Source organism: Cicer arietinum, chromosome 5 (genome assembly GCF_000331145.2).
Source record: "Cicer arietinum cultivar CDC Frontier isolate Library 1 chromosome 5, Cicar.CDCFrontier_v2.0, whole genome shotgun sequence".
Lineage (NCBI taxonomy): Eukaryota > Viridiplantae > Streptophyta > Magnoliopsida > Fabales > Fabaceae > Cicer > Cicer arietinum.
In genome coordinates, this window is record NC_021164.2 from 2370121 (window position 1) to 2383818 (window position 13698).

A 13698-nucleotide genomic window follows, 5' to 3' on the forward strand; every position below is an offset into this window, starting at 1 on the left:
TGTCATACAAACCAAAAGTTAAACACACCATAATTAAATAATAATGTATAATATGTTTATACAAATCAAAAATAAAAATAACAAATATTATTCGAATATATCAATCATCTTAATAATTCCTCTGATCATTAGTTCCACTCCCTTCATCCTTATTTGATGGAATATTATCTGACAATAAAAGTCCCTCAAAAGCATTATTAATTGGTGTTGAAGACAACATGGTTTGAAATTGCATTTCATCTTCAAGTACACAATCACTAGTCGACGAATCCATAGCTGGTTGAGGTTGATTTAAATTTGGTCTGATCAAGCCAGCTATTGGCGTAATTGGTCGGTATAGAGTTTGCTCTGCTTGAGGTTGAAGAAGCTGATGTGAAAATGATGGAACATACTGATAATTATTAAAATATTGTTGTTGCTGAAACATTGAATGTTGTTGTTGTTGGAAGGCAGAGTTTGGAGGATCCTATTATTGTTGCTGGAGATTTGGAGGTGGTTGTTGCTGTTGGGAGTATTGAGAGTATTGTTGTTGCTGCTAATATTGAGGCCTTGATTTTTGTTGTTGGTGAGGCGGGAACTACTGATGAAACGCAGGAGGAAATGAAAATTATTGCTGCTGAAACTGTTGTTGCTACTGCTTCTCTTGAAACTTTTGTTTCCATTCTTCATTTAGTTTATCAATTGTTGCGCGTATTTGTTGTTGTGTCTTTTCTTCTTGCTCACTTATCCATTGTTCCTTTAATTGGTTAACATTGTCTATCGGCGGACGATGAGATTGATTCATACTAGTATAAGAAGAAGAAATCTCAGTCTGAATATATCATGTTGGACCTTTTACAAATGTTGATGATAAACTACTGACACCCAACACACGCCCTTTGTATTTGCCACCACAAATGTTCATAAAGCTTGCGGTCTCATATCGTTTCTGCTGCACTTAAACAGCTCGTTGAGTAGGAGGAAGAGTAGCTTGGAGATCATCCCATTCTTTCATGGCTTGTTGAAGTTTTCCTGTATAGAAAAAAATTAACTAATTAAAATAGATAATTAATATATAATAATTTATAGAGCTATTTCGTTATAATTAGAATATATATAGTTAAAGAAATATATATATATATATATATATATATATATATATATCTGTTTAAATACTAATATTAAATGAAGATAGCGATGTATCTCAACCTGAATTGCCTCTCTTCCAAGTCATTTTCCCTTAAAATATTAAATGTCTAGTTTAATCAGTGAAATCTAATAAGTAATTGAATATAAATTAATATATATATATATATATATATATATATATATATATGTATCTCAACCTGAATTGCCTCTCTTCCAAGTCATTTTCCCTTAAAATATTAAATGTCTAGTTTAATCAGTGAAATCTAATAAGTAATTGAATATAAATTTATATATATATATATATATATATATATATATATATATTAATAGTAATTACCATATAATAAATTAAAATAAGACTATTTAATCTATCTTGTAACATAGTAAATAGTGAATAATTAAGATTTTAATAATTTCAATTTTGAGATTAAAAATACATTCAATCTCTATTTTATAGTCAATTTTTCAATACAAACAATAGTACCTACTGTAAGACCATTAGTTTTAAATTCCCATTTATGTATTTTGGTGTTGAATTCTGAGGCTTTTTAGCCAAGTTATTGATATTTGTGAGTTTAATGCCAAAAATATATTTTTTTCGCCCCGATTAAAATTATTTGTCGAGGAATAATTTTATTTATTTATGGTGAATCTTTTGTCGAAAGAAAACTTTTCTGAGATGCAGCGTTTTTTGGAAAAATTCATCTGCCAATTGAATTATGGCGAGAGAAGATATTTTTCTGAAAAAGTAGTTTTGAGAAGTGGTGTGAGGTGATGGGTGAAATGATTATTTTTATAAAATTTCTAGATATTTATTTAGATATTTGTTTTATTTATTATATATATATATATATATATATATATATATATAAACATTTGAGAAACAAAAAAAGAAAAGCTTTCTTCCTTGTATTTCACGCCCTCCATGTCCATCTTCTCTGCTTCCAAAAGCAAAGCTTTTGTTTTTTGTTTTTATTTAAAATCCACGAACACAAATCCTCATTTCTCTTCTAGATTTAAGCTCCCTTTCGAGAGGTGACTGAAGGAAAATTTGTTCCTTGCCACGATGCGGTGCTAGTGAGCTAGTTTTCGAAGCGACGAGGTGAGCGAAAGTTTTACAAAAATTAATCGCAATGCCGTAATCGCTTGTTAAAGCTACAACGGAGGTAAAGGCTCCTTCCAAACTCTTAGTTTGCATTTAGGACCTTATATGTGAATTTGGGAAAAATAAATTTGATGTGTTTGAGGTGTAGATTGTGGAAAATGAATTTAATGCATTTTATGAGTGAAATTGTGGAATTTGAATTTGATGTGTTTGAAGTGTGGTTTGTGCTGATTCATGTTTGGTGTGATTGATGTGTTCATAATTAATATTATGAATTTTTTGAGAAGAAAATTTATGTGAATTGGTGGAAAATGAATTTAATTCAATTTATGTGTGGATTGAATTTGAAGATGTGATTTATGTGTGTTTGTGGAAATTGAAATTGGCATGGATAAGATGTTTGAGTATGATCTGTGTTGTATTTGAAAAATTATTAGTGTTAAATGAGTATTAAAAATGAGGAATCTTTTCATTGTTGCATTTACTTAATGGTTGTGGTGAAAAGAGTCAAAGTACGCTCTAGCATTTCATAGTACACGGTGACCGGATGGGCCATGTGATTTGTTGGTTCATCTTATCCTTACGAGGATTATCGCGTCGTGCTGATTTGTGAGAGATTGCACTCTAGAATGTGCTGATCTGTAAGCGATTGCAATCTAGAAAATAGTGTAAGGCCTGTGATATGCGCCACTTTAGTAAATCGTGGGGGCCTGTGATGGGTGGCACCTTGGTAATTAGTACAAGGCTTGTGATAGGCGGTACAATTATGATTTACTCCCCTTCGAGGAGGATTTTGGTTGGAATTCCGAAATCATGCATTTTGGCATATACGCATTGCATTAGGGTGCTTGGTACGCGAGTCATGTTTGGTATACTGTGATGATTGTATATAAATACTCAGTTGTTGTTTGTGATTGTGTCGTAATTGGTAAGTGTGATTGTTTGGATTTGTGTGTAAGTGTTGATTGATTGCGAAACCTTTTCGAAACTGAAATCTGCATTATTTCGCAGTTGTATTCGAATACAAGGTGCTTGTATTCGAATACATTTAAATGAGTTTTGCTACTGACTTAGTACTTGTATTCGGCTAAACCAGGTGGTAGTCGAATACTGTTGTGAAGGATTTTTCACTGATTTCGTACTTGTATTCGACTACAAGGATGCTGTAGTCGAATACAGTTGTGCTGATTTTGCTACTGACTTATCAATTAGCACTGTATTCGAATACGACAATGTAGTTTTGTTAAAAACTTCATTTTTCAACTTTGATTATGCATGTTTGGCATATGAAAACCATTTCAAGGAGTATGCTAAGTTGAAAAGTTATTTTGTGCATTTGAAATTTAAATGCTTTGTGATATTTGTTAATTTCGGTTGGTGACCCTTTACAATTATTGTGGAAATCTGGGGTTTACCCTCATATGAGAACCAGAACCATCCTACTGGTTAGTGCCTTGAAGATGGGAAGGTAGTTAGTCATATCTGACCGATGTTGTGTCAGAAGGATCTTGCGGGGCGCGTGGAGATCTCATGGGTTGTATAGTTTTTGTAGCATGATCAAATCAGATGGTTGTATAGGGCCTAGATGTCTTTCTTTTGAGGTTGTAGTTACTTTATTTTGGAAGACTGTAGCTATACCTTATATTGTCAGCTTGACTTTTGTTTGATGGTCCATGTACCACTTTTTGATGTGACATTGGGAAGTTAAAATTCTTGGGGCAGTACTTTTGTACAGGTGTCTGCCGAGGATACCCCAGGTGTATGGGCTATGTCTGATAGGTCTCATAGCTCCGAAGTATTTTACTGTTTAAATACTTTGGGTTTTTATTTCAAAAACTATTTTCGCTGCTTGTAAATATTTGTTGACTTTTGTTGTTATGTTACGACTTAAATATTTTATTCAAAAGTATTTCTTTCTTAACTTCTTTGTTTAAAAAAAAATACATTTATGCTGTTAAAAATCGGGGTGTTACGATTGTGGTAACAGAGCTTGTGGTTATAGATTGTAGGTCATCATGTAGGTTGGGAGTCGTTATCTGATTATGCATCGGGTTAATTTCTCTGAGTTATCAGATCAGGGGTAGTTATTATGTGTTGATGTAGTCGGAAGTTAGTTTTGGAATGATTTGAAGTGGTGTTAAAACTCTTCTTGATGGTGGCTTTGTAGGAAACAATGCCACCAAGAAGGAATGACACTCCCAGAGTCAACGTTAATAGGGATGATCAAATGGCGGAAGCTATGAATAACATGGTTGCTTCTGTTGCTGCATAGACTGCTGCTAAGACTCAGCGAGATCTAGAAAAGAGGGAAAGAAAGATTCGTGGTGTTAAGTCAAGAGGATTGGAAGATTTTCGCCGTTACAATCCTCCCAAGTTTAAGGGTGATGAGAATTCAGAGAAAGCGGATCAGTGTATCCAAGAAGTAGAAAAGATCTTTGAGATGCTTAACTGTCTAGCAAGAGTGAAGGTCAACTATGCCACTTATCTACTGTTAGGGGATGCTGAGTATTGGTGGAGGAGTACAAGGTTGTTGATAGGACCAATTCATGAGGAGGTGAAATAAGAATTGTTCAAAAGGAAGTTTTTAGACAAATACTTCCCAATGAGTACCAGGACTAAACAGGGTGATGATTTTCTAAAACTTTGTCAGGGTAACATGATAGTGGGTGAATATGCTGGTAAGTTTGAACCGTTTCAAGGCTCTTTAGGTTTTTCTGTGAAGAGATTGATGAACAATTCAAGTGTCATCGTTTCCAAGACGGACTAAAGTATGAGATCCAAGAATCTGTCTTACCCTTGGGAGTTCACCGTTTGCAAGTTCTTGTGGAAAAATATAAAGAAGTTGAGGATATGAAAAATAAGAGGGCTAGCCAAGGAGGGAATTTTAGTTCAGGAGGGCCTAGTCGGGTGCATTATCAAAACAACAAGGGTAAACAAGTTGCTAAACCTTATAATCGACCAAGAATAACAACGGGGGGCAGAATCGCCCGGGGAACCCGAATTTCAGAAGGCAATTGGGACAATGGAATCGATGTTTTCAATGTGGAGAAGAGGGACATTATGCTAAGGTTTGTACCTCTAAGGAACTTACTTGCTACAACTGCCAGAAGCCAGGGCACATTGCAAGGGATTGCACAACTCCAAAGGTGGAACTAGTTGTGAATTTAACTAGGGCTACTCGTCCTACTACTAGAGGACGCGTTTATTGCGTGAGTGCTGAAGCTGGAAATCCATCTAGCAATCTGATTCAACGCGACTGTGAGATTGAATGTAACACTATAACTGCACTTTTTGATTCGAGGGCAACCCATTCCTTCATTTCTATGGATTGTATGGATCGTTTGAAGTTATATGTGTCGTCTCTACCTTTTGATTTGGTTGTTCCAACACCTGCTAAGACTTTGACAGTAAACTCTGCATGTTTACATTTTCAAGTAACTATCTAGAATATGGATTTCTTGATTAATTTTATTTTTTTACCTCTACAATCACTTAAGGTCATTCTTGGTATGGATTGGATGTCGTATCATTATGTGATCCTGGATTGTGCTCGCAAACTGGTTCTTTTCCCTAAAACAGGAGTTGTTAAGTATGTAGCTACTAACAAACTCAGAGTGTCACTGAGGGAAGGAACTCATGAGTTTTTGTCTTTGGCTAATATGGAGACAAAGATAAATGTGAATATAAAGGATGTGATGCTTGTCAATGAGTACCCAGATGTATTTCCAATAGAAATTCCAGGATTGCCACCGGTAAGAGAAGTGGAATTTTTCACTAATTTGCACCCAGGAACCGAACCAATTTCAATTGCGCCGTATTGAATGTCGCCATTGGAATTAAATGAGCTGAAAGGTCAAATTGAGGATTTGTTGGAGAAGAAATTTATTAGGCCAAGTGTATCACCATGGGGAGATTCGGCGTTACTAGTTAAGAAGAAGGACGGAAGCTCGCGCTTATGTGTGGATTATAGACAACTTAAGAAGGCAACTATTAAAAATCGTTATCCTTTGCCACACATTGATGATTTGATGGATCAATTGAGAGGAGCTGTGGTATTTTCGAAGATTGACTTGAAGTCGGGTTACCATCAGATTCGGGTAAGGGAATGAGATATTCAAAAAACTGTTTTCAGAACCCGTTATAGACATTATGAATATCTTGTTATGCCGTTTGGAGTTACCAATGCACCAACAATTTTTATGGACTACATGAACAAAATCTTTAGTCCATTCCTAGATAAATTTGTTGCGGTGTTCATTGATGATATATTAATTTATTCAAGGACTGAGGAAGAACATGGAGAACATTTGTGCCAAGTTCTTGAAATTTTACACGACAAGCAATTGTATGCCAATCTATCAAAGTGTGAGTTTTGGCTAGAAGAAGTGAATTTCTTATGACGTGTGATAACCAAGGAACGAATAGTTGCGGATTCGGCAAAGATTGAGACAGTTCTTGCTTGGAAATAGCCTCATACTGTCACTAACAAACAAAGTTTCGTAGGACTAGCAAGGTACTACATGAGGTTTATTGAAGGTTTTGCTAAGATTGTAGCTCAATTGACACAACTTACTAGAAAGGATCAACCGTTCGCATGGACGGAAAAGTGTGAGGAAAATTTTCAGTTACTAAAGAGAAAGTTGACAACCTCACCAGTATTGGTATTACTGCAATCAGAAGAACCATATGATGTTTATTGTGATGCGTCTCATCGAGGTTTGGGATGCCATGTGATTTGTTGGTTCATCTTATCCTTATGGGGATTATCGCTTTGTGTTGATCTGTGAGAGATTGCACTCTAGAATGTGCTGATTTGTGAGCGATTGCACTCTAGAAAACAGTGTAAGGCATGTGATAGGCGACACTTTAGTAAATCATGCGGGCCTGTGACGGGTGGCACCTTGGTAATTAGTACAAGGCCTGTGATAGGCGGTACAATTATGATTTACGCTCCTTCGAGGAGGGTTTTGGTTGGAATTCCGGAATAATGCATTTTGGCATATACGCATTGCATTAGAGTGCTTGACACGCGAGTCATGTTTGATATGCTATGATGATTGTATATACATACCCAGTTGTTGTTTGTTATTGTGTCGTAATTGGTAAGTATGATTGTTTTGATTTGTGTGTAAGTGTTGATTGATTGCGAAACCTTTTCGAAACTGAAATCTGCATTATTTCGCAGTTGTATTTGAATACGATGTGCTTGTATTCGAATACATTTAAGTGAGTTTTGCTACTGACTTAACACTTGTATTTGGCTACGCTAGGTGGTAGTCGAATACAGTTGTGAAGCATTATTCACTGATTTCACACTTGAATTCGGCTACAAGGATGCTGTAGTCGAATACAGTTGCACTGATTTTGCTATTGACTTATGAATTAGCACTATATTCGAATACAAAGATGCTGTTTTCGAATACGATAGTGCAGTTTTGTTAAAAACTTCATTTTTTAACTTTGATTATGCATGTTTGGCATATGAAGACCCTTTAAAGGAGTATGCTAAGTTGAAAGGTAATTTTGTGCATTTGAAATTTAAATGTTATGTGATATTTGTTGATTTCGGTTGATTACCCTTTACAATTATTGTGGAAATCTAGGCTTTTCCCTCAGATGAGAACCAGGATCATCCTACAGGTTAGTGCCCTGGAGATGGGAAGGTAGTTAGACATATCTGATCGATGCCGTGTTAGAAGGATCTTGCGGGGCGCGTGAAGATCACCCGAGTTGTATAGTTTTCGTAGCATGATCAGATCAGATGGTTGTATAGGGGCTAGATGTCTTTCTTTTGCAGTTGTAGTTACTTTATTTTGGAAGACCGTATTATACCTTATATTGTCAGCTTGACTTTTATTTTGATGGATCCATGTACCACTTTTTGATGTGACGTGGGGGAGTTAAAATTTTTGGGGCAGTGCTTTTGTAGAGGTGTCTGCCGAGGATACCCCAGGGTATGAGCTATGTCTGATAGGTCTCATAGCTCCGGTGTATTTTGCTGTTTAAATACTTTTGGTTTTTGTTTCAAAAACTATTTATGCTGTTTGTAAATATTTGTTGACTTTTGTCGTTATATTACTACTTAAATATTTTATTCAAAAATACTTCTTTCTTAATTTCTTTGTTGTAAAAAAAAAAAAAACACTCGCGTTGTTTAAAGTGTGGGTGTTATACTTATAAATTCAGATTCTCTATATTGTTTTTAAGCACTTAATAACAGTTTTACTAGTTCTAAACATACCACATGTGTTGTTTTTGTATACTTGAGTCAATATTTATCATTAGAGTCAATATTTTATATAATTGAGACGTTTTGAATTTAAAATATAACACAATGAACTTACAAAAATTACTGAGAGTAAAATATAAAAATATATTAAAGGAGACGAAAAGACTAAGAAATTAGAATTTAATTCAAATACATTTGCATCGAATTACAAATATTTTTTTTAATTTAGTTTGAATACTTTTAATTTTTTTAACCCTATTTAAAAAGTATACGTTTTTAATTATTTTTCTAAACAACATTTATATTATTTTTTTTTGAATTCTTTTGCAGATTATGATGTATATATAAAACCAAATATCAATCATGAGTACTCCTGAGTTCTAATTGAGAATTTAATTTTAAACTTATTGTATAATTTAGAAATTTACTTTTAAATTAAAAATTTAAGTGTTACAAATTTTAATTAAAGAGATAATAAGTAAAATATAATTTAACTATCAGTATTAGAAAAATTAACTATGTATATTTTATATTATTTTAATATAATTCTTTCTAATTACATATAATAAAGTTTGTTTCATATGATTGTTGTAATTTGACATGTATTTTGAGAATTCATTCTACTTCATTTTTCATGTTTTAAGTATGAATCTTGGAGTCATGTGTCTCATATGAGAATGATTATTATATATTTTGTTAATACAAAGTAATTGTATATTTTAGAAAAAAAAAATACAAAGTGATCGTAAATCAAACTTTATTACATTTATGTATTATATATCTATCAAATAACTATTTTTTTTTATAAATAACAATATAAAATTTTATAACATTCAATTATTTTTTTGCAATTATTTATTTACTTTATTTTTTAATTTATTTATTTGATAAATTTTTGCTTATTAATTATTATTATGTTTGATCAATAATAATAATAATAATTATTATTATTATTATTATTATAATTAGTATAAAAGTATTTTCTGTAAATACAATATTTTTATTTTATAAAAATCAATTATTAATTTTTTTTTTAGTAATTATATGAACAACGCATGACAATAACAACGTAGAAACACAGGACGCTGCATTAAAAACAACTTAATTAATAAACTTATTTATAAAGAACTCATTGTCTTGTTTTGTCCTGTTTCTCTTTTTAATAATAAACTTATTTTGTACTGTTTCTCTTTTTTCCTTAAAATCTTTATCTTTTCGATGTTCTGTCAAACACGGTGGCTGCATTAAAAACAACTAAATTAATAAAGTTATTTATAAAGAACACGTCAAGAAAGAAAACAATATTACCCTTTCATTCTCTACTTTGCTTGTTTTTTCTTTATATTCTGTCTTTCCAATGTTCTATCAAACTCTGGTATTTAATTCATGATTTATAATAAGAATAAAAAGTATGAAAATTATGTAAAATATATTACGCGACTATAATAATTAAAGACATTTAAATGATTTTATGTGTGTTATTGTAATATAGATGAACTCATTTAACTCTTAGTATAAAGGCTTGTATATATTTAAATTTATTTTAATCTATTTTATGTCATATATATATTTTTGTATAGAAATAAAAAACAATGAAAGTTAACTTGTTTCTTTTGATTTGTTTATAATTATTGGTATAAATTAAAATTAATATTTCTTATAATATTTCTCAATTTATATTTCAATCTTTCAACAATAAAAGTATATATTTAATTGTAGAATTATATTTAAGCCATTATTAATTATAGAGTTATATTTGTTTTCATGACAATGTATCTTTACCTTAGATTGTTTTGTAATCATAGTAAAGTAATATTATTGTTATTATTTCAAAATTAAGATAACAATTTTTATTAGTACAATTAGAAACAATGAGAAGAATTATAATTTTGGCAACAAAAAATAGTTAGATATTTTGAATAGTATCTATTTTATTGAAAATTTAACTCTATTAAAATTGTGATTTTACGGAATACAATCTTAAATTATGAATTGATTGATTTAATATTTTATTTCACTACAAGAAATTTTATGTTTAGTGACAGCGAAAATCTGTAGATAAACGTATAAAAACTGTAGGGATATCCAAAATTACTCATACCGACGATTTTTTTTCGTGGTATATAATTGCCCAATACCTACGGATTTTCGCCGTAGCTATAGGGTATAGTGACATAATCTTTTTCGTTACGGTAAACATTTGATTTTAGTTACGGATATTTCATTGTTGGTATATACTTTAGCCATAATTTATAAAAATTATACCTACTGTTTTGATTATGTTGCTATACTTTTAAGTGACAACTTTTTTCTATTGGTATAAGTTTTAAGAGTATTTTATTTATTATAAATATTAATTTTTTGTTTTCAACATTATATAATAATTTAAATTTTTATTTTATAAAATTAACCAAATATAAATATACAATGAAATATATATATCTAAGACTCAAAATAAAATAAAAAGTGTTCATTGTATATATTAAAAATTAACATAAAAGTCTTACAACGATAAAACAATAGTTAAACAATGTTCACCATAGTGCATTGTAGTGAATTTTTACTTAGTAGTGGAAAACGTCTTACTAACATTTAAAATAGACATCTTGTGTCATACATAACAATCTCAAAAAACATTAAAAAATTGAGTCCATTAAATTGTCAATATTCCATCTTCAACAACAAATTAGCTTTTAATCTTCACCTACAATCAATAAAATAACAAATGAATAAATACACGATTCCAAATAAAAATATTACTAATAAAATATAGAAAATGTTAATGATTTTAATTAAAATTAACTAACACTATCTAATTACCATTTTCATTATTTTCATTGTTGTTTGGACTAAGTGAATTCAAATGGTTTTGAGCACTAGTAGCATCAGGAACCTATCACAAAAAATAGAAAATATTACTTATGAAAAATACGATTATGGAACTTATGAAGTTAGTTGGTTAAGATTGATAACTTATGATACACCTGTCTTGCAGCTTGTATTATATCATTAACATATTCTCCAGAAAATCGATTTTGAATTAAAGTCATCACATTTGCTAACAAGTTTTCCATATTCTTAACTCTTTCGCGCAACTCTTCATTGTCAGATGCACAAACCTTCGATTTTATAGAATGAGGAATCTTTCCCATACATCGCACACGTTCGTTTTTATCAGGTACTTGTACTTGATAAAATATATCATCCTTCCAAGACATAGAACCTTGTGTGTCTTGGGTTGATTGAGAAGTTTCAGCCTCATTACTATGTTTTTTTAGTTCTTCCTAAAAAATAAAATAAAAATTATTAATGATTGAAAATACCAAATTGAAATTGACATTCAAAGCATGAAGTACTACAATAAGATCCAATTAAAAAACTTCAACATTGCATATAGGCTAACAAATACAAAATCTCCTAAATGGTCAAGTAAAAATCCAATACAATCATCATACATTTGAAAATAAAATTCAGCACTTTGTCAAACTTAATTTATACACATTTTATATATTGGTACCGTTTAATTATTATCAAAACTTACAATCAATCTTGCAGCCTTTTCATTGACAATTGTTCCATCTTTACGAGTACGGGTATCAATGTAAATCTCTTTACGTCCAGGCAACACTCCTTTTCCCTTTTTTATCTACAACCAAATAAATAAGTTAAATGCATTTCATTTTTAATTTAAATTAAAGCCATAAAAATAGAAATAGAAATAAACCTTCTCATCAATAAACTTTGGGAGACTTTTTGAACCCATACAATGAACATCTTCAAATTTAGCACGATTTTGCCTATTAATTTTACTTATTTTCTGCAATTGAAATAAAATATTAGTCTTAATAATAAACTCTTTAATATATTACTCATAATATATACGACTTACTTGTCCTTCATCAGAAAACCAATGATGAACCAAACCACGATATTGATTTGGGTCAACCCTATCATCTGGTACAAGAGATGCAACTTCTTCTTCTGTTTTAGTAGGGTCATATGCCATTGACTTTAGATCACCCTTCCATTGCCTCCATTTCTCATTCAGCTCAGATTTTAACATTTCTCTTGTTAAGTCATTTATTGGAGGAACAAACTCAAATTTACTCTACACAATAAGAGATGTTAAAGAAACATGTTATATTAGTTAAATGTATTCTTACAGTTATCAACATGTTATGATGTAGTTTGAGTGTGCTAAACATCTATATTCTTAAACTATAAGTATGATTATAAATTGTTAATCCATCAAATATTCCTAACATCATCATTGTACATCAAACATGTTAGAGCACAAAAACTAAAAAACATGTTAATTGTACATCTCAATTGACTTCTTAAAAAAATGTTATATTAGTTAAATGAATAATCATAATACCTCTATTAATTTCAACATTTCTTCTTTGTAATCATTTGGCATAACTTTCCATGACTTGTAGTTGATAGGAGCATATTGATACCTTCTAGCTACGCTACCAATGAAACGAGTTAGAGTTGTCCCTTCCTCACCAATGGGTCGACCATATTTGTCCAAATTAACGATTATTAAATCACCATGTTCCATTTCCCATACATCTAACATTTTTGTAGGACCTCTAGCCCGTTTAGGCTCTACTTCTACAAACAAAACAAAAGGACAATAATATTATGTGTGCATATAAGTCATAATAAAAACAATATAAATAAAACTTCAAAACAAAGAATATATAATTAATACCTTTTTCAATTTGTTCTTCTTCAACTTCTATATCAGAGGGAACTGAGTGAGATTCTATAGACTCATGTATGACACCTTCTGCATGACAAGGACTAGAACGAGTTTCTGCAACATTACTTCCTTCTACATTGGTTGAGTTTGTATTATTAGAAGTAGACTGAATTCCTTTATTATCACTTGCTCGATGTCGAAAATTTAACTTTCTTCTTCGAGCCATTGCTTCTCTAACACAAAATTATTAATGAGTAACTTGGACAAAATTCAAAAAACATAGACAAATCTAAAAGTATAAGAAAAACATAGCAAATCTAAAAGTATAAGAAAAACATAATGTATAAAATCATGCACAAATAGAACACACTTCATTCGTCTTCCTCATCATCTTCATCATCATCCATATTATCAACATCAACAACTTCAAAAAAATCATTATCATCTTCAACTTCAAGACTAACCAAATCATTAACATTTTGAGTAGCTTCACTTGTATCGCCCATTAGTTGCCCATGAATTTCTTCA

At 31.1% G+C, this 13698-nt stretch overlaps 1 protein-coding gene across 4 annotated transcripts; it reads right to left on the reverse strand.

The window, feature by feature from the left end:
• Positions 1 to 11124: 11124 nt before the first annotated feature.
• On the reverse strand, positions 11125 to 13411 carry LOC105852069 (uncharacterized). 4 transcript variants are annotated; one of them, XM_073368394.1, is made up of 7 exons: positions 13180 to 13411; positions 12841 to 13079; positions 12352 to 12570; positions 12187 to 12279; positions 12004 to 12108; positions 11283 to 11355; positions 11125 to 11166 (listed from the first exon to the last, which is right to left on the reverse strand). In XM_073368394.1, exons 1-7 carry the CDS (start codon positions 13394 to 13396, stop codon positions 11156 to 11158), a joined length of 957 nt encoding a protein of 318 aa, XP_073224495.1. In that variant the 5' UTR covers positions 13397 to 13411; the 3' UTR covers positions 11125 to 11155. The 4 variants fall into 4 exon arrangements, with proteins under 4 accessions (XP_073224495.1, XP_073224493.1, XP_073224492.1 ...); XM_073368392.1 differs by lacking the exons at positions 11125 to 11166; positions 11283 to 11355 and adding an exon at positions 11389 to 11746 and having other exon boundaries at positions 13255 to 13411; XM_073368391.1 differs by lacking the exons at positions 11125 to 11166; positions 11283 to 11355 and adding an exon at positions 11389 to 11746.
• Between the last annotated feature and the right edge of the window lie 287 nt (positions 13412 to 13698).

Excerpts from the sequence above, each read along its gene's own strand:
- LOC105852069 (XM_073368391.1), bottom strand. The coding sequence starts at position 13,396 with ATGGCTCGAAGAAGAAAGTTAAATTTTCGACATCGAGCAAGTGATAAT. Across the intron at positions 12,571-12,840 it reads AAATGTTGAAATTAATAGAG|AGTAAATTTGAGTTTGTTCC; the intron begins GTATTATGATTA and ends CTTATTGTGTAG. Across the intron at positions 12,280-12,351 it reads GGTTTTCTGATGAAGGACAA|AAAATAAGTAAAATTAATAG; the intron begins GTAAGTCGTATA and ends TTTCAATTGCAG.